General features: G+C 47.2%; 3 protein-coding genes across 3 annotated transcripts in view; all 3 read right to left on the bottom strand.

The window, feature by feature from the left end:
• ATP5MK (ATP synthase membrane subunit k) overlaps positions 1-18,542 on the bottom strand; it is a 426,737-nt gene that overhangs the window by 34,528 nt on the left and 373,667 nt on the right. The window lies entirely within an intron of this gene.
• CALHM1 (calcium homeostasis modulator 1) lies at positions 3,001-4,864 on the bottom strand. Its single transcript, XM_052677874.1, has 2 exons — positions 4,289-4,864; positions 3,001-3,480 (listed from the first exon to the last, which is right to left on the bottom strand). The coding sequence occupies exons 1-2, from the start codon at positions 4,835-4,837 to the stop codon at positions 3,001-3,003; spliced, it is 1,029 nt and encodes a 342-aa protein (XP_052533834.1). The 5' UTR covers positions 4,838-4,864.
• CALHM3 (calcium homeostasis modulator 3) lies at positions 7,093-11,592 on the bottom strand. Its single transcript, XM_052677875.1, has 3 exons — positions 10,776-11,592; positions 10,084-10,339; positions 7,093-9,302 (listed from the first exon to the last, which is right to left on the bottom strand). Exons 1-3 carry the CDS (start codon positions 11,060-11,062, stop codon positions 8,853-8,855), a joined length of 993 nt encoding a protein of 330 aa, XP_052533835.1. The 5' UTR covers positions 11,063-11,592; the 3' UTR covers positions 7,093-8,852.

The raw sequence follows: 18,542 nt of genomic DNA, 5'->3' as shown, positions 1-18,542 counted from the left end.
CAGCTTCCTTTGCAGTGTGCCCTGGGCTGTCAGCTTTTGGGAAGGAGGGAGGGAGGGAGGGAGGAGGCTGGCTGTTCTTGGGGCCTGCGCCTGGGTGGGGCGATGAGCAGGCGCGTGGCTTCTGCTGGGTGCAAGACTGAGGTTGTGCCTTTAAAAAAAAAAAAAAAAAAAGAAAGGAAGGAAAAGCCGAGAATGAGTCAGTGGAAAAAGCACGTTGGTATGTTTCAGATCTGCGATGCAGCTGTGCAGAGGCTGGCTGTGGGGAGGACGGGGTTTGCCTGCAGGTCAGGAGCAATGGATGCCTGGATGGAATGTGAGGGGGAAATTCTGGAGCCCCTAGTCTGGTTTGGATGTGACCCCCACGCTCCCTAGAGGATGCTGGTGGGACCGAGGCTGGAACCCATGGGAATGAGGATGGGACCCCAGCTGAGCAGGTTGGGGCAGTGTCGGAGAAGCACTTTCCTCTTCTCAGGTGAAGGGGAAGGGGTGGAAACTGCTGTTTTTGTGACTGAGAGCTGGCTGAGCCTGTGGGAATAATGCCAGTCTGGCTGGGTTTTCGAGAGGAGCAGGAACCCATCACCACAAACTCTGTCAGGTTTTGCTTCTTGCCTCTGAGATGGACCCACTCTTGTGGATCGAACGGAGGGGTGTAATGGCTGCTATGCAGTGCTGTGGTTTGCGTGGGACAAGCCGTGTGTTTGGGGCTGAGTGCAGCCCATGAGCTGGAGATTGCAGCCATGTTCCTGTCTGTCTCTGCCTTTTTGCTTTCTACTTCCTCTGTAGACTGATGCCTTGCTTTCTCCTCTCTGCTGCTTGTCCCTTGGCTCCAGTTCCAGCCTGTCGCAGAGACCAGAGGCTCTGTCCCTTTTCCCCAGCCTCTTTGGCACTGTGTCCCCAGGGTTAAGCTCAGTGCTCTCATGATAATCTCTTCAGCACAGGCAAACCTTCAAGTAACACTCACGTTCTCCTCTGCCCAGAGCAAACCAGTGCTAAGCCAATGACTGTGGTCCAGCTGAAATCTTTGTCTTGAGTACTCCTCATCCTTCAGCCTGGTAAGGCTCTAGCCTTACCCCATCCCTTTGTGCTGGCCCTGTTTTTTGCAGCAGTGCAATGCCGGAGTGCACTGCATGCATGGCAGTCCCGCAACTCCAAGAGCCCCACTGCCAAACATACTCTGTGCCAGGACCGCAGCCTGTGGGAGCCACTCTGCATCCCCCAGTGAGGGGTCTACTCCCACCAATGATGAGATATGTCCCCAAAATCCAGAAAAGCTGCTGGGACAAAGTGTCAGCACAGGAAGATCACCATTCCTGCTCTGCAGGGACTGCCAAAGTTGCTACATGGGACAGAGCTTTGATCTCAAAATCTAAACTGAAACTCCAAAAGCTTTTCTTTGCAAATGCACGTAGGTTCCTTGGTATGTGGATGGAGCCGGCTGGCCCCGCATGCTGATCACAGCTGTTAGTGGGACTTGGGGTACAGCTTTCTTGGTGAGCCATGAACAGTGCTGTATGCACTGTACTGTAATGCAAGTAATGGGAGTGGAAACCGCCTTTATCTTTTAATCTCCTTTGCTTGTAAATCAGGTTTTGTGTCTATTAATTTCTGGGCAGGTGCTTTAATTACAGTTTGGGGTGTGAAGATTAATGATAAATCTGTGTCATGCTCCTTTCTCCCGGGAGTCAGCCACACTCAGTCTTTGACCATGGGCTGGTTCATGCTACAGAGCAGACCGAAGAATTCCATTTTTGTTTTGTCCTTTGTTCTTCTCTCCCCACAGCCTCTGTGGAGTTAGACACCGGTAATTAAGGTTTATGTTCAGAACAGTCACCTCAGTTACCAGTGAGCCATAATGGGTTAGTTTAAACAAGAATGCGGTAGGAGAAATTTCAAGGGGATGAGCATTTAGAAAGGGACGCAGCACGAGTAAAATTTGTGTTTCTAAAAGCTTTTTTTTCTCCTGTGTGCTACTAGTGCAATGAGAGCAAGGAGTGAATGGAGAGATTTCCATTCCTGCCTCAAGGCCCTGGGTTCTGTCATCCCTGGGCTGTATGGAAATCAGTGCCTGCCTGCTGTTGCAAAAGGTTGGTGCTGCACCCTGCAGCCATGTGGCTGACCCAACTGTTCCTCCGTGGGCTGTGGCTGGCCCAGTGCCAGTCCCACATGTTGCCCCAGCTCCTTGTCCCTGTACTGAAATAAAAAAACCCCGATGGTTTTATAAAAAGCCTTTATGACTCTTGTACATCGAGCCTGAACAGTAAGCCTGAGATATTTATTTGGAGCTGACTTCTCAAACAAACATCTGCGCTGATGTATAATGTTTGTCTTCATGCTGGAGAGGAATCCAGGTGAAGCTGCAAGAATGGAACATCCTGCAGAAAGTTCTTGGCAGGAGGGTCAGCCTGGCCTCCACCTCTCCTGGTCCAGGCACCCCGTTTCAGGAGTTTCCCCTTGAGCCATACTCATGATACCACCGCTTCCCTCGCAATGTAGGATACCCCTTTTCAGGTTTACCTTTGCATCGCCTTTATTTTAAATCTTCTCATGGCCTGGAAACTGTATGTGTGTGTAGGGGTCAGTGCACGGGGGGGCTGATGGGGAGACAAGCAGCCCAGCTTGATTCTTTACTGGGGATATTGCAATGCTGCCCAAATGCACAGCAATCCTGGGTGTTGCAGGGAGCTCTGTCACAGGTCATGAAGTGCATGAGAAGAAAGAAAGGAAGTTTTGCACATATGCGTCAGCAGCTGCTTCCACACAAAGCTGTAGCATGGTGCCACGGGATGCACAACGTGCCCCAGCATCCCCAGGGCTCATCTGTCACATCGAGCCTTGGCCAGCTGCCTTGTTCAACCCAGAGCTCGTTGTCTGCATTACGCAGGCTGTAGGGCTGCATATGGGGAGCAGATGGGGTCACCTGGGTGCCAGTGCTGCTCTTTGGGTGCTCGTGCACCCTTTGGGTGCTCATCACCCCAGCCAAAAGTGTGGCTCTGCTTCTGCTCACACTCCGCTGTAGTAGACTGCAGCCTCCCGCCGGGGAGCAGGGGGCTGCATGTGGGGTTGTGTGGGGGGCTGCCATTCCCCAGCCCAGCCATTGCTGCTGTGGGGTGCAGTTGGGTGAAGGTGCAGCGGGGGCTTGCACCTGTGCCAGCTTTTCAGGGCTGTGTTCATAGTGCCCCAGTCGGTGATGCCTAAAAGTTTCTCTGAAGCTTCCCCAGCATCTGTGGGGGCTTTTCTGGGTGGGTGGCAGTGAGTTGCCACCAGGTCTTTGCTTATGCTCTGGAAGAACTGCTGGATGCAGACCTTGGCAAAGCTCTTGGCATGCTCTGCACAGGTCTCATCAAACAGCTTGCGCTCGATGTCAATGTAGTGGGACCAATACCTGCTCTTCAGGAAGACAGTTTGGGTGAAGCAGGGCCGGAGAGATCTGACCAAGAATGCCAGCGTGGTCATCAGCAGCACGAAGCACCAGCCTAGGGCCTGTGGGGATGAGTGGGAATACTAGATCCATCATGAGCAGACCATAATAACCCCTTCTTCCCAAGCTTAATTTCTCTTCTAAAAACAGGAATGATTCCTATCTGTCCTAAGGAACGCAGGGAGAGCAACTTTAAAACAGAAAACAAGGGATGAGAGAGTATTGGACCATCCTGATTCTAGCTGTGGCCAGAAGCAAAGGACTTGAGAAGAATTAAGCACAGGACGAGGAGTTATTGGCACTTTTTCATCTGTGGTTACCTGGTGTGGCTAATAAACACAAGCAGCAGAGGCAACTGGTTACCAGCCCATTGCTTACATGATCTATAACTAGTGCCCAGAGCAGCCACAGGTTAACAGTGGGTTACATGAGGTGGTGGCAGTCATGGAGTAACAACTACATTTACTCCTTCTGAACTTGCCCTAACTGATTCTTGGTATACAGCTCCACTGTGCATCACCATCCTGGGCTGGTCAGCCTGGACCAAGTGGGGTCAGGACATGGATCCTTGCTCCAAAGCCCTGCTCCATGGTCACCTTCTGCTGTTCATGGGAATGCTGTCAAGGTGAAACCTGCCACTATTGGGATGGAGCAGAGGGGTGCCTGTGGTCAGAGAGCCAACACCTGGACCAGGCTTGGTGGAGAGGAGTCCGAGAGGCTGCTGTGAAGGGTACAACTTGTCCCCCTGCAAAACAGCCCATCTCTCCTCCTGAAGCTTTATTTCAATGAAACCCCCCTTTAAGACAGAGCTAAGGCTGTCAGCACCTAACCCTAAGCCATCAGAGAGGACATAGCTGTGATGCCTCTTACCTGTGAGATGCAGCGCAGGTACCTGATGGCCACTTCATTGGCGACGAGCTCCTGCCCATCGTAGATCTCCTTGCAGGGGATGCGGGCAAGGACTCGCTTCATCTCTCCCTGGGAGAGGCTACGGTGGCTGGCATTGCCCAGGGCCTCCATGGGCAGTGCGGTGCAGAAGGCACACGTGATGCACTTCCCGTCCAGCAGTGTCACTGACACCCAGACAGCTGGGGCAATCATGGCCCTCTGTGCCACGGAGCAGAACATGTAGCGCAGGACGGCCGCATCCTTCCTCCGCTGGCCCTGGGGCCGCCTCCACTCCTCAGTCAGCATGGACACGTTGTTGTTCAGCACGAAGCCCAGCAGGAACAGGATGAGGGGAGGCACCAGGAGGACGCCCAGCCCATAGGCCAGGTTGTAGCGTGGCAGGCAGGGACAGTTGAAATCAAAGGCTGAGTACAGCTGGGCGCTGGCCAGGGCCATGATCCCACAGATGCCGCTCATGAAGGACTCCTGGTTGGACTGGAGGAACTGGAAGACCATCCGAAACTTGTCCATCTTCCTCCTGAAACAATTCCTCCCCTATTGTGGTCCAAGCTGAGTCTTTGGTTTATTTCATTCTTTCAGACCCTTTCTGCAAAGATAGACATCAGCAAGTCTCTATAGAGTTCAGCAATTTACTTACACGCTCTGACAGCCCCAGTATTTAATGCAGAAAATGCAACTTTTTATTTCCTGTTTATTTTGCTGCTTGCAGAACTTCAAGGTTTGTGTCCTTCCACTCTTCCTCGTGTCCCTGGGACCTGGGTTGTTTCTCATTTGCTAAATCTGTCTCCATTCTTCTCTATGTCCTCATTTCTGCAGTCTCCCTGTCACCAGTCCTCCTGGCTGCTGGGCACAGGTGCTGCCTTGGCTGTGCTCTGCCCAGAGCAATCTGTGCCCTGGCAGGAATGGGACTTGCTGGTTGGGCTCTGTGAACCTGCTTGCAAATTCAGCAGGGCAGCTGAGTGCCTCCCACGCTGGACAGGATGCCCCACCTCTGCTCTGCTAACATAGATAGAAAATGGGGCTTCAGATTTTCCTCCTCAAAATCGGCATCAGCCAGAGCTTAGCTTCTACAGAACAAACCAAAAAGAAGTGGATTTTATTGCTGCTCTCATACATCTCGACTCCCATCTCACAAAGCAGCTTCGGAGCACCACATTTCACCTTCAAGCTGCCCAAAAAATACTGGAATATTTGGACTCTAAGTGGCCTTAAGCATACTGCTGCAGTGCTGACCACCAGCAAGGCATTCACTCCCTCCAGCCTGTCACCACCTGTGCTACTGACATGAGTGTCAAAGTGGTACCACCACAGAGGTGATCACAAAGTACACTGGTAACACCCAGTGAGTCCTAGCTTTGCCTGCTGCAAAGAGGTTAATTGCATGATCTCATCAAACGGAAAGAGATTTGCCTGCATGAATACAGATGAGGATTACTGTATCTCTAGCTAGGAGAGCCAGCTGGCTTCTCTGCTCACCTGGTGCGTGGCTTTCTGAAGGGCAGTTTACATCAAAGCTGCCATGAATCAGCCTTGTAAATGCAGAGAACTATTTTTGATCTCCAGGAAAACTTTCATTAAAGATGAATGAGGAGCCTGAGTCTGTTTGGTGTGCAGCAGCAACAGTTCTCGTGGAAGCCAATAGCAACTCAGTAGGGATCAAAACAGGGTTCATATATGTCGATTTTGATCTCTCCTTATTTTTGTGAGAGAGAGTCTTTTCTTGTGAACTTCCAGCAGGAAGCTCACTCCAACAAATTTTCTGTGCAGAAACAGCATGACCTCATCTGCTTGTGCTTTGGAAACCAGGCCTGGCAGAGGTGGTGCATGCCCAAATCCATCCCGATCTGGGGTCCTGCACCTGGATGCCCAGTTAGACACCATAACAGGGAGTTGCGTAGGGCTCTGTGTGCCCCAGTGAATACAGGAGATAGAGAGGAGGGACAGGAAAGTGGTCACGATTCCCATATCATTGGGAACATTGATGGTGGGATGGGGAGATCTGTCCTTGCAGTCAGCATCACTGTTTCATGGACTCCTGGTGGGTGAAGGGCCCCGAGGACTTCAGACACATCTGCACTCTGGGCATTAGGACAGCCCTGAGAGACAAAGAGCTGCTAAAGCTTGTTGGTCACCCTCTCCTTTCCTGCTGTCGTATGAGAGCACAGTTTCCTAATAAAGCAGGTGGAAAGGGACCTCTGGGCATCACCACTGTAAGACCAGTTGGAATCCAAATATTCCCCCATCTTTTGGCCAGCTTGAAGGAGCAACCTGGTGCTTCAATGCTGCTTTGTGAAATAGGAAGAGAGATGTAGGACATAAACAGCAAGTCAGGTTTTAACTTCTCAGGAACACAGGCTACTGTGTGTGTAATCTCCAAAATTTCTGCATCTGCATAACAGTCATAGTACTTATGCACAGTACTTATAGGTCAATATGCAGTACACTGGTAGTACACACATACTTATGTGCTACCAATGGCTACTAACTCCAGAAGTGGGTAGTTTGCATGAGCATAGATGCCTAATTTGCACTTGCAGGTGTCCAGGTATGAAAATCAGATGCAGAGAAATAGAGAGGAAATTGTGCCTGGCTGCAGTAAGTTTATGTAGTTGTGTTGCAGCTAGATCACTGAAAGCTCTGAGCAGCACATTTATTTTTGTTGGTGACTGATCTACTGAACTTCAGCTTGAACAGGTTCCCAATGAGTTTAAACTGATTCAAAATAAGCTTCTCTTAAGTGAGAATATGTCTCCCTCAGACTGGTTTCAGCTAAAGATAAAAAATCCATATCCAACACTCAACAGTCAGGTGCCTAAAACAGCACAACCAACTGGTCAAATTAGGTGATCCTCCTGCTGTGATAAATGTTGGGGTAGTCTCCCCTTGAATGTAGCTGGGTTAAGTCACTTAGAGATTGTTGTGTCAGCTGGTGACTGATCAATAGGTCAATATGTCAATAGATATTAGGTCAGTAGTTCAAAGGTCAATGGGTCAAAGGTAACCAGGCCAAAAGTCAATGTGTATTAGGCTAAATGGTCACTAGGTCAAAGATCAGTAGCTTAAAGGTCATTCTACCTGAACTGAAGGACTGTTATGACAGATTGAATCCAGAGTTACAAACTAAATGAGCATTATCAGCATTGTATGCTGATGGTCCATTGACTACAGGAATGTTATGTGTGTATCAAAAAGCAAGATACATGATGGTAATTAGGATGTGTAGAAACTGTGGCACCTGAACATGATGTAAAAGGTATGGATTAAAGGGTGGATCTTGTCTTGAGTCCCGATCAAAAGCTAAAAAAATCATTGGGTCAAAAGTCAGAGGGTGAAGGTCAAAGGCCAAGAGGTCACAAAAAGAGTGAGTGCCTGAGCACATACAACTTTTCTGACAAGGACCCCCCAATCAACCAGAGCTACTCTGTGACCAGACTGATCCTCCTGTTTCCTCCCAGCACAGCTAATAAAACTACCCCACACCTCCTTCTTTGCATTTTGTGTTTTGTGGCCACTCTGAGATGGCTTAAAGCCTGAAAGTATGGAAAGTAGCATGCAAAGTAGCATGCAAAGGAGAGCTGCAGACCTCGGGACTGAGTGAGGCTAGGAAAATCGCTGATTTGACTTGTGTGGAGTGGTGAGTCTGCAGCAAAGTTCAGGGTGAGATTTGTGGTGTCATGCCTGGTGATAGTAAACCAGAGCTGAAATTCAAAGTGCAATGTTTATTTTGAAGGAAAGCATAGCAATCACACTCTGGAGCTAAAGAGCATGGGAAGAGCTCTGTGCTGATCCCAGCGGGCACTGCACACACGGCTTGGGGTGTGCCTGGGGTATTTCTGTGCCATTTCAATATCTGGCAGAGCTGATTTTTTTAAATCAAAGTCAGAAAAGTTCATAGTGGCATGAAAAGATGGGGAACAGAGATGAGGGAAGGGAGAACAATGCAGCATGGGGTTTACAGTAAGAATTTTAATGCAACCAAGCAGCACTGCTGGACAGAAATATCAGTCAAACCCATATCATGATAAACATCTAAAACAGAGGCTAGAAAGAGTGGATGAGAAAGTAATTGGCATTAGAGGCTCAGAGCTTACATTCAAATGGTGCTGAAACTAAGGATGGTTATGCCCAGAGATGTAAGGATGATCCTTTGGGTAGATTGGTTTGTGCTAAAATCTACAAGAAGTGTGTAAAAACCAGGTGTGTCCTGTCCATGGCATGATGCTGGTGCATGCAAAGCCTTCTGAACACCAACCAGCCCAGCCAGAAGGGCTTTGTCACAGCTACAAACTCTTCAAGATAACAAAAGCACAATTCAGAGCCCTTGGATGAGTATTGTCGCGAATGCTGACTCTGGTGATTCTGGAACTCTGGGATTTTGGGAGCTGAGTCTTACTAATTCTGCTAGGACGTTCTGCTGGGTGCCCCAGAGCCCAGCCTTTGGACCTGGGGTTCTGGAAGAAGAGGTGAGCACTTTGGCCATCCATCTGCTAGACACACCTGGATTGACTTTGGGACAACCTCCTCTTCACATATGGGTGTGCTGGGTGAATTTAGACCTGGCACTGCAGCTATCTGCCCAGGGTGGAGATCTCTCTTGCTCCAGAGGATGTCTGTGGATCGCCTGGCTTACATCCAAGGGAGGTTTCTCATAGTACCACATTTTCAGAAGTTTGTTCACCTGATTGTGGTCTGTGATGCCCTGGAGAAGATCTTCCTCTCTCTCATTCTGTCCAGGCAAGTCAAAGCTGTGCTGTCTGATTTCTTTCCGCATGCTTTCGAAGAAGTGAAGGATGCATTGGTGAGCAAAGAGCCGGCTGTGCTCACAGCAGGTTTCCTCAAAAATCTTCTGCTCGATGTCGATGTAGTTACTCCAGTGACGTGTCTGGAGGAGGGCAGCCTGGTTGAAGCAAGGTGTGAGCCAGCGGGCAAGGAAAACAGCTATGATGAGGATCAACAAAATGCTCCAGCCGAGGGCCTGGGTGATAAGAAATAAGCAGAGGAACAGGATCAACATAAGCATAAGGACAGACACAAGCTGTTTGCTTGTACTGCTGAGAAAGGACTTCATGTAATTGTGCATTGGGACTCCTGTCTTTATCTGTCCCTTAAACCCAGCTCCTGAAACTGCATTTAGGCTGAGAGTGCTGGGGAGGCAGTCACCTCTTTCCAGTGAATACATGACATTTATCTGTGCAACAGAACTGCAGTAGAATAACTCTTTGCAAGAAGTCTGGAGCATTTGTTTTAAGCGTGGGAGCCTCAGATAAAGGGGATTTGATGCTCTTCTGCTGGCACCCACTTATCTCCACTGAGAGCCACCTGCTATCTATACATGCTCTGAAGCCAGGTGTCCTGCTCTCACATTGTTCCTGAACAAACTGCTTTCACCTGTCTCAGCTTTCACTGTCCTTAAAGCTCCTACCTGCCAAGTTAGAAAACTTTGGTTCTAAGCAGGCAGGGTGTTAGCAGGCTCTGATATTCTTCACAACCTGCTTTTTATTAAATGGGTTTAGAATGCGCTGGTTCTTTTAGAAGCAAAATTATGTTAATAAAAAAAACAAAACCAAAAACTTTCCTTCCTTCTTTTTCTCTTCTGATGTGACTTTGGAGATTGTCACTGAGGGCAGTGGTGTTTTGGGGTGTAAGACAGCAAAGAGCAGCCCTACTCCCAGCCAGACCACAGCAAAGCTGTTCTGAATGAAGAGTGGGTGCCCTGAGCACATCCCTGCCATGGGGCTGAGCTGGCAACCACTCACCTGGGACCAGCAGTGCAGGTACCTGGACACTGCCCTGCGGGATGTGCTGTTCCTCATCAGCTCATCCTCCTTGCAGGGCACCCTGGTGAGCATCTCCTGTGCCTGTGCCAGGGTGGCATTGGCAAAGCCCACAAACTTCTTGGGGTCTACAGAGCTGCTGAAGGCACAGATCAGGCATTTGCCATCCAGGAGGGTAACCACGATCCAAACAGCTGGGGCAACCATGGCTCGCTGCGTGATGGAGCAGCACATGTACCTGAAGCAAAAAAGAGACAGGAGCTCAGCTTCTCTCTGAGAAATCCCATTTCTTCAAAGTCGTTCTCACTGTGCTGCGTGTGACCTCTGTTCTGGACAATGGTTTGTCTGTAAAAGGGTGAAACTGGTTCTCCTTGCCATTTTACTGGTCTGCAATAACTGAGCTGAAGGGAAGGAAATCACAATGCTTTGATAAAGAATGACCACAATGGTAATGGTACTCTTTTTGCACATACAAGCATATCATCTTGCACATTTATGCCCTGGTGGAAAAAACCCATGCATGCACTGACCATGTCCCAGACTCCACACTCGTGGGGCGAAGTGTGGAAATGAATTTAGAAGAAGTTGACTTACCAGGAGGAAGAGAGATACAGAGAGAAGACAGAATAGAGGAGAAGTGGAAGGGAGGGCTCTGCTCCTGGTGCACACCCCACCTGATGACAGCCAGGTTCTTCCTCCTGTGTCCCTGTGGCCGCCTCCACTCCTCCATCATCACCAGAGATTGTCTGTTGAGGATGAGGCCGCAGAGGAAGAGGGCGATGGGGGGCACAAACATGATCCCCAAGCCATATGCCATGTTGTAGCGGGGCAGGCAGGGGCAGCTGAAGTCAAGGCAGGTATAAATCTTTACACTAGCCAGGGCTAACAGCCCACAGATTCCGTTCATTACAGACTCTGAGTTGGACTGGAAGTACTGGAAGATCATCCGGAAGCGGTCCATTCTGCTCTTTTAGCCAATTCTTCTCCAAGGAAACTGTTTCCCTTCCTTCCCCTCTCTGCTCCCTTGGGGATGAAGAGAACGGAAGAGGATGCACAGCTTTCAAAGCTCCTTCTTTCACCCCGTGCTATCTTCTAGTATGGCAGTTGGTAGTTTCTGTATGCGATCAGGGGAAAGGAAGCGAGTCCAATTTGCTGGTCTTCGCCACAGCTGCCACTGTTTCTTTTTGGTGAAGCAGTCCCCCAGCCCTGGGAGTACAGGGAGGAGGCAGGAAGAGCACGCTTGGCTCTGAGCCCACCCCATTACCGCTCAAACAGATTTCCCTAAATGAAAATTGCCTGAAAGGACCAACCCTGCAGTCCAGCGGCTGCGAGAACTGATGGCTTTCCCAATCTGGAACGGCACCTTGTGGCAAAAGCTTTGTACTGCAAAGACATTTTTGGCATACTCACATCAGTATCTGAGACCTTTGCACTGGGGCAGCTCACATTTCCTATAAATGATGCTGGTGTTGAAGCAGGTGAATGACGAAAGATACCACCTGGTATAAGAGAGGGTGTCGTAGTGAGAAAATAGTTGTGTTTGCTTCTAAAGCCTCTGCTGGTGTTGTTGTGTGTCGTGCAGCTCTGCCTGCCAGTGACACTGCCTCCAAAAGGCTTTAATGCTTGTTGGGATTCTCATTTAATGGCTCTGTGTTTATGTGCTGACTGGGGTAGGGAAAATCTTACATGTGTTGTAGAATGATTACTTGAGAGAAATCATTTTGCTTTTCCAGCACTCCTGAGCAAAAATATAGAAAAGGCTGAATATTTCCTTACAGCTAAATAAAAATAAAAATAAAAATATGAAAAGAGTAGCAAGCATCCTCTGTCCTCTGGATGCTGGAAGATGCAAGAGAGTCTTACTTCTTCAGAACAGTCACCTGGCCTGGGTGTTAGAAGTCCATAAAGAATGTCTTGTGGCAATTATTGTGCAATGCTGTGATCTGGGGTCTTGCCAGTAACTCCAAGCTGAAATGGTGAGTCATTGAATCACAGGAGAAAGATGATATTCCTTTGTTTGTTGCGAAAGGAGTTTTCTAGAATGAGAGAGAAAGAACCCTGGAGATAAGTGAATTGCTAAACATGGGCAAATGTTAAAAATACCTCTCAAAACCAAAAATGTGATTATTTAGCTTTCTCTTGTTTGACATGGGCGCTATCTTCTGAGCTAGACAGCTGCTCTTTTACTGATCACGTTCAGAACTGCTCAGCACACTCTTACACACCATGTGGGACAGACATCTGGTTTTGGCCCAGGTAGCAAAACATGCTGAATCACGAAGTGATTGAACAGCTGGGGGGAGGGCAGGGCCAACCCAGGGGAGCACAGGTGCAAGCAACAGGTGCAAGCAATGCTCCTGAGCAACTGTAAGGGGTGGAGCCAGGATCCCTTCCCAGACCTCATTTAAGGGCTGACAGTGTAAGGGAGGGTATTTTGCTGGAGATCCTTGTCTACTGAGGCCTTCCTAAGGTAAGCAATTTTTTTTCTTTTGTTTCTACGTTTGCAGCTGCAGTGTTTGGGCTTGTCTTTGTTTGCTGTGTCTTAGAACTTTGCCACCCTGCTATTATTTCTGTACTTTCCATCGCATTATAGCATTACAGCCCAACACCACAGCATCAGAGCACTGGCAAAGGGTTAGGGACACCTGTCCCTGTATTTTTGTGGGTGTAAAATAGCATTTATGGTTTCATGGCCTCTTTATGTAAGATGATGGAGAGAGTGTTGTTATGGGCACAAGAAGCCCCTGCTCCATAGGTGAGAGCCCTTTTGGTGTGGCACGACCTTCTTGCTTTGAGGAAAAGGATGATTTCACTGATGAAATTTGTGTTGATTGTTCAAAGTAGGACAAATTCTGTGGGATGGTGTGGTCAGCTTGGTGGCTGCTTTGTAGTCCCTGTGTTGTTCCAGGATAGAGTTGGCACCCAAGAGTAGATATTTCATCCAGTTCCTGGTCTGCTGGAACCAGACCATGGCCACCATCTCCTATGATGAGGGAGATCCTAATTTACCTCATTATGAGTTATTTGCAGTCATTTATAACTTTGATAAAGGAGCCCAAATTGTGACCCTGCTCCTTTCTGTGTTTCTGCTCCATGTGGTGGGGACCATATGAGTGCTTTTGCTGAGCTGAGCACTTTCCCCAGGTGAAGCAAATAATGAGTAACAACCACTAAGTAATTAATGAGATGCCAGCAAAAATAATGGCAGTGTTGTGAGGTGTAGCTTGTTTCCACTAATACTGTTCTGTGGTGATTGAGTGCTCCTATGTTCTGCCTTGTAAACTCATTGAAGTATCAACATGCAGCAAACTGCCAGTGAGAAAACAGATGGCTTTGTTTTGTGTTGTTCTTCTTAGGAACTTATTGTGTATTGCTCTCCTGGCCATTAAAGCTTAACTTCTTGGCTTATGTGAAAGCCTTCTTTCCTGATCTCTGCATTATCCCAACCTTGACCTAATTTGCACTGTTTCTGACTCAAAGAGCTTTTTTTTTGAGGTCATTTATCTGCTTGGCTTTGAGCTGATGTTGCAGCAAGATCAGTTAAGATGGAGTCTCTTCTCATCTTGAGAGTGAAATAGGGAATACAGTGGAGAGTTAGGGAATCAGATTGATTGCTTAATATCCTGGCTTAGTGATTTTTCAGACTTTTCTGATCTGCTAACACTTGCACATCTTTCAAGGGAGGTGCAGACCTTCATAGCAGATTTAAGGATGCTGACATTTGACTAGCTTGTCTTGTTATTTTTCTCAGACTCCAGGCTCTGGCCCTGGGGAGTCTACAGTTTGTTATCAGTGGTTTTCAGCCTGCAAACTTTTATTGATGCAGCAGTTTGTCTTCAGTGTGCAGAGATGTCATAGAAACTGCTGAGGTGTTCAGAGGGGAATATGGCTTGGGTGAGGAAGCCCAACTCAGTGTGGTGACCCTGGGCTGGGCAGCCCTTGGTGCTGGCACAGTCCTACTCTGGTGTCACTGCCTCATTCTAGGCCTTCAGTACTGGAGTCATGGTTCCTACACCACCAGTTGTATCTGCATAGTTGTTCACTTACTAAAGACCTGTAGGTAAGTCAAGGCTAAAAGCTGGATCTGTTACTGTAGTTTTTTCCATCTTCTAGGGAAACTCTTGGTGAGTTTGAGAGCTCTTGATGTGTGAACTTTGGCTACTCACATCTAGTGTTTGGGCTGCTTTGCTGTCATCCTTCACCTGGCTGCTCCAATCTTATTTGATTTAACCTGGTTGTGTTTCAGTACTACTAGACAAGCTGTGCTGGATCAGGTTTGAGTTGAATAAAAGGAAAGACAGCTTATCCAAAAGAGTGGTTGGGCACTGGCACAGGCTGCCCAGGAGTCACTGTCCGTGGGGGTTTTCAAGAAATGTAGAGGTGTTACTTAAGGATGTGACTTAGTGGGCAGTATTGGCAGTGAGTAGATAGGTCATTTTAAAGGTCTTCTTCAACCTTTATGATTCTACTTCAGTCAAGAAGAGATGTTATGGAAGGAAGTATTTTCTGTTGCCACCAGCAACTCAGGCAGTAACCATTCAAGTTACTGGATGAGCCTCTTGAATTTACAAGGTGTGAACCATAGCACAGATTTCCTAAAGCTCTCCTGTGGTGACAGATATGTTGTAACACGGATTCACCTGTTCTAGCTGTGATCAGACTTAACTTCAGGGCCTCTGGGGTGCACAAATGATGATGTATGAGTTCACTAGAGACTACCTGATTAACGTGACAGATCACTTGTAAGGAGTGATACTGTACTTCTAATTTATACCTTGAGAAGGGAAGGAGTTTCTAAAAACAAATTATGAGGAATTTTCACTTCCCCTCCTCTCCTGCCCACACCATGGGGAAATATCTTTAATTGTGGCCTTCAGAAAAGCTGACTGTGTTCTTGTGGCAGGCACAGAGTTATGAAGAAGCGCCCTGTCACTGCTGCGGGGTGTGGTGCATTAGAGCTGGGGCTTTAAACATCCACTGAGCATGTAAATCTGCTGCTTCACAGTAGCTGCAATTCATCTGCAGGCAACATTAGAGTCCTGTTTTGTGAAGTTGCCTTGTCACCCAGCTCTTGCCCATCCCTGTGTACAACAGCTGCCTTCTCACATCATTAATAGTCTTCTGTGTGCATTAATGTGATTTATAGAGGGCTGAATGTCTTCAGAATGTGCAGAATGTGAGTGCTGTTATCTGACTGTGGCAATTCTGCCTTCTTCCAAGGAAAATAGCAGCCTGCCTTGACTTCTCAGGTCTTTCCTTTCACCAACAGCTGATTTACTCTGTGATGACTGAGTTGCAAATGATCCTTGTGGCAGATTTCATCTATGCTTGGTCATGATAAATGAGAAAATAAGATATCCTAGGAAGATCAGGATACTTGGACTTATAGCACAACTTTCTTTCACTGTTCAACTCTTACTTGTCTCAATCATGCTCTGATTTTGGAGACTGCCTCTGAGCTTGTGAATTTCAGAGCACAAGATCTAATAGCTGCTGGAGGAAGAGGTGGCTGCAGGTTGCTGTGAGTTTGGGCTGCAGTGCTGGCGGCTGGTATGTCTCTGCTGACTGCACCTAGGAATGTAACTGTGAGAGAATTCACACATTTTTCAAAGAAGCAATCCCAAGAAATCAATGAACTTATCATGCAGTGATTTGGATGAAAAACCAAACAGCCATCCCAACCCCAGCTAGTCCTTGTAGACTGATAAGGACAAAACCATGCCGTTTCCAGTTGGTTCTTCACAAAGCAACTCTGTCCTCTGATCCTCGGAGCACAAAATACCTTAGGAAGACAAAATCAAGGACTGATAACCATAACTCTACTGAATTCTAACTGTTGCGGACTCAGCAGAGAAATGGTCTCATAGGGCATGTAATTTTCCATATCCTCTGTGTCGAGCCAAATCCTTGTGGTCCTGCAGGCAATGATTACCTGCTGTGCCTTCTGTCTTGCAGAGGATAATCATCTCTTCACTTTCCTTTTTGCAACATCCTCTCTCCAACCACTTCTGTGTTTTTGAAGCAAATAGCTGGCATCACAGTGTGTGGGATGATAGGATCCTGTGGCATCATAATTACCACCCTCTGCTCCTTCATGCTTTAATCAAGACCCTCTGCTGGTAAACACTCCAGTCTCTTCTGTTGCACTGTAGTGGGTGCTTGTCCCTTTGAGATACTTCTTTAGAGCTCATGAAATTTACCTTTTTCTTTAGCTGATGGCAGCCCCTCTCTGCAAAATAACATGATATAGAGGAATTATGGAAAATACCTGAGGTTTTAGCTAGGATCCCTCAGCAGCCTGTGGTCAAGAAGCTTTCTTGCAGCTCATTTCCCAGTCAAAGAGCAGCATCTTCAATCTGCTCAGTTCCCCCTACCCTTCCTGGTATTTACCCCATTTTCACCAGCCTCTCCTTTCTGTCTGATCTCCTGCTTTTTTTGCTGAGAGCTACCCTTGTTCCTTATGAGTAAATCTCTGCGTGATTTAAGCTGATTTTCTGGGAGGGAACAAGCTAGCAAACAGTGGCTATGAAATAACCACAGATTTGCTTTGCTGCTGCTGGTTGCCAGGAGCCGACTTTGCTCTGATATTTGCTGGCTCCAAATCACAGCTTTCTGACCTGAGCAGTGGAGCAGAACCATTAGCCATATAAGTGCAAGGCAAGGGTTGTATTTTGGGTTATTTCAGATTATCAAATTCTCAATCTCTGGGTCTGGTATCATCACTGTTTTGTTAATTTAAAGTGAACTCTGGAAGCAGAAAGAAGCATTTCAACCCATCTCTTGCTTTTAAATTCCTTCCCAAAATGAGGTTAGGTCCCACCTCAAAGGGAGCATTGTAAAAATGGAGAAGGTGAAGGTAATAACTCTGAGACTCTGGAACAAGCTGCCCAGGGAGGTGGTGGGGTAGTCATCTCTGGAGATTTTTCAAGACATGTAGGTATGGCACTCAGTGACATTGTCTAGAGCACTTGCAGAAATGGGCTGATGGTTGTATTCGATGATCTTTGTGGTTTTTCCAACCTTTATGTTTCTGTGAAAATGCCTGTCTTGGCAGTTGGCTGTAACTGCTAGCGATGCTGTAGCTAGGACTTTGACCTTTTCAATTCGTGGAAAAGAAGGTTGAATGATGGAATCATAACTTGTAAGCATCTATTTTGGCTGCTGCATCAAATATAAGAACATCTAATGAGCTCCACTGGCATGGAACTCGCGTATCAGCAAACTCAGACTGAAAAGGAGCAGCAAGCTTTAATACACAGCCATTTAAACACTGTGGAAAAAAAAAAAAAAGTCTAATAGTGGGGTAGACTTGCAACTTTAAAGGAGATTTTGCTTTTCAAACATCTTGCAGACAGTGAGAATATCTGCATTAATTCTTAGGCAGATAAGCAAATTTGCCTTTTGAATCCAGTACGTAAAACTCATGTTAGAGACTTTGAGAATAGATGATAATGTCAGGAGTGTGTTCATCTGTAGATGAGAGCTGAAAATATCTATCTGTTGATGTAGTGAATAATGCTGCCTGCAGGACTGTAGTGACAGAGTGAACAATGAGAGTGGTGTGGCTAGAACTGGAGTATTTATTCCTATGGGAAGGCAGTGTTTAGTCCCTATGTTCACATTCATCAGAGCCCAGTGATGGCATCTGATTTCATATTGTAATCTTTTGTGCAGACTGGAAATTTGGAGAACAGATCTGCCAGCAACATTATTCAAATAATCCCTGCTGGGGACTTGTGCTTCTCTTCTGTTCTTTCCTGGTTTGGTTGTGCATTTTGAGATTTGTTTTGAAATGCACGCTGGTTGTCAAGCCAGAATTAAGGCTGACATTTGCCTGTGGGGTTTGTCTTCACTGCTGGGGCAGGATTGTACTCTGGTGAAATAAAATAAAAAAGAATAGTTGCACCTGTTTTGCTGAATTCAGCAGTCCCTGGTATTTCCCTGGTGAGAAGTGCTTCCCATTGTAAACACATTACAGGCTGTCTTTGAGAATCAGCAGGACTATGCAATACTAATCTTGACATTTCTGAAGTTCTGGCTGGTTCCCACCATTTGAGTCAAAGAGTAAAGAAAAACTGTGACTTCAGATGCTAGCAGCAAGCTGCACATCCATGGTCATTGCTGTTACGGCCTCTGTAGACTGGGATGAGAAGGTGACTGTTGTTATTTCCAGGTCCAGTCAAATTCAGTGCAATTAGATAGGAATACCAATGGAGGCCAGGAGGGAACTGAGCAGTCAATAAAAGCATGGGTCTGTGTCTGGGGCCAGGAGCTGTCAGCAGCCCATCAAGTGAGGAATGTGCTGTGGGGGAGGGATCTGGACCAAAAAGGTGTTACAACATCACCAGTCCTTAAATGCAGTTGGGAAATAAAACCATAAAATAACTTTACCTGTAGGCAAAGCAACAAATACTTCAACAGTTAACTATTGGGTAGCATGC

The sequence above is a fragment of the Tympanuchus pallidicinctus genome, unplaced genomic scaffold (assembly GCF_026119805.1).
Source record: "Tympanuchus pallidicinctus isolate F22 unplaced genomic scaffold, pur_lepc_1.0 scaffold16, whole genome shotgun sequence".
Lineage (NCBI taxonomy): Eukaryota > Metazoa > Chordata > Aves > Galliformes > Phasianidae > Tympanuchus > Tympanuchus pallidicinctus.
The sequence above is the reverse complement of the archived record's forward strand: the minus strand, read 5'-3'. Positions and strand labels throughout refer to the sequence as shown.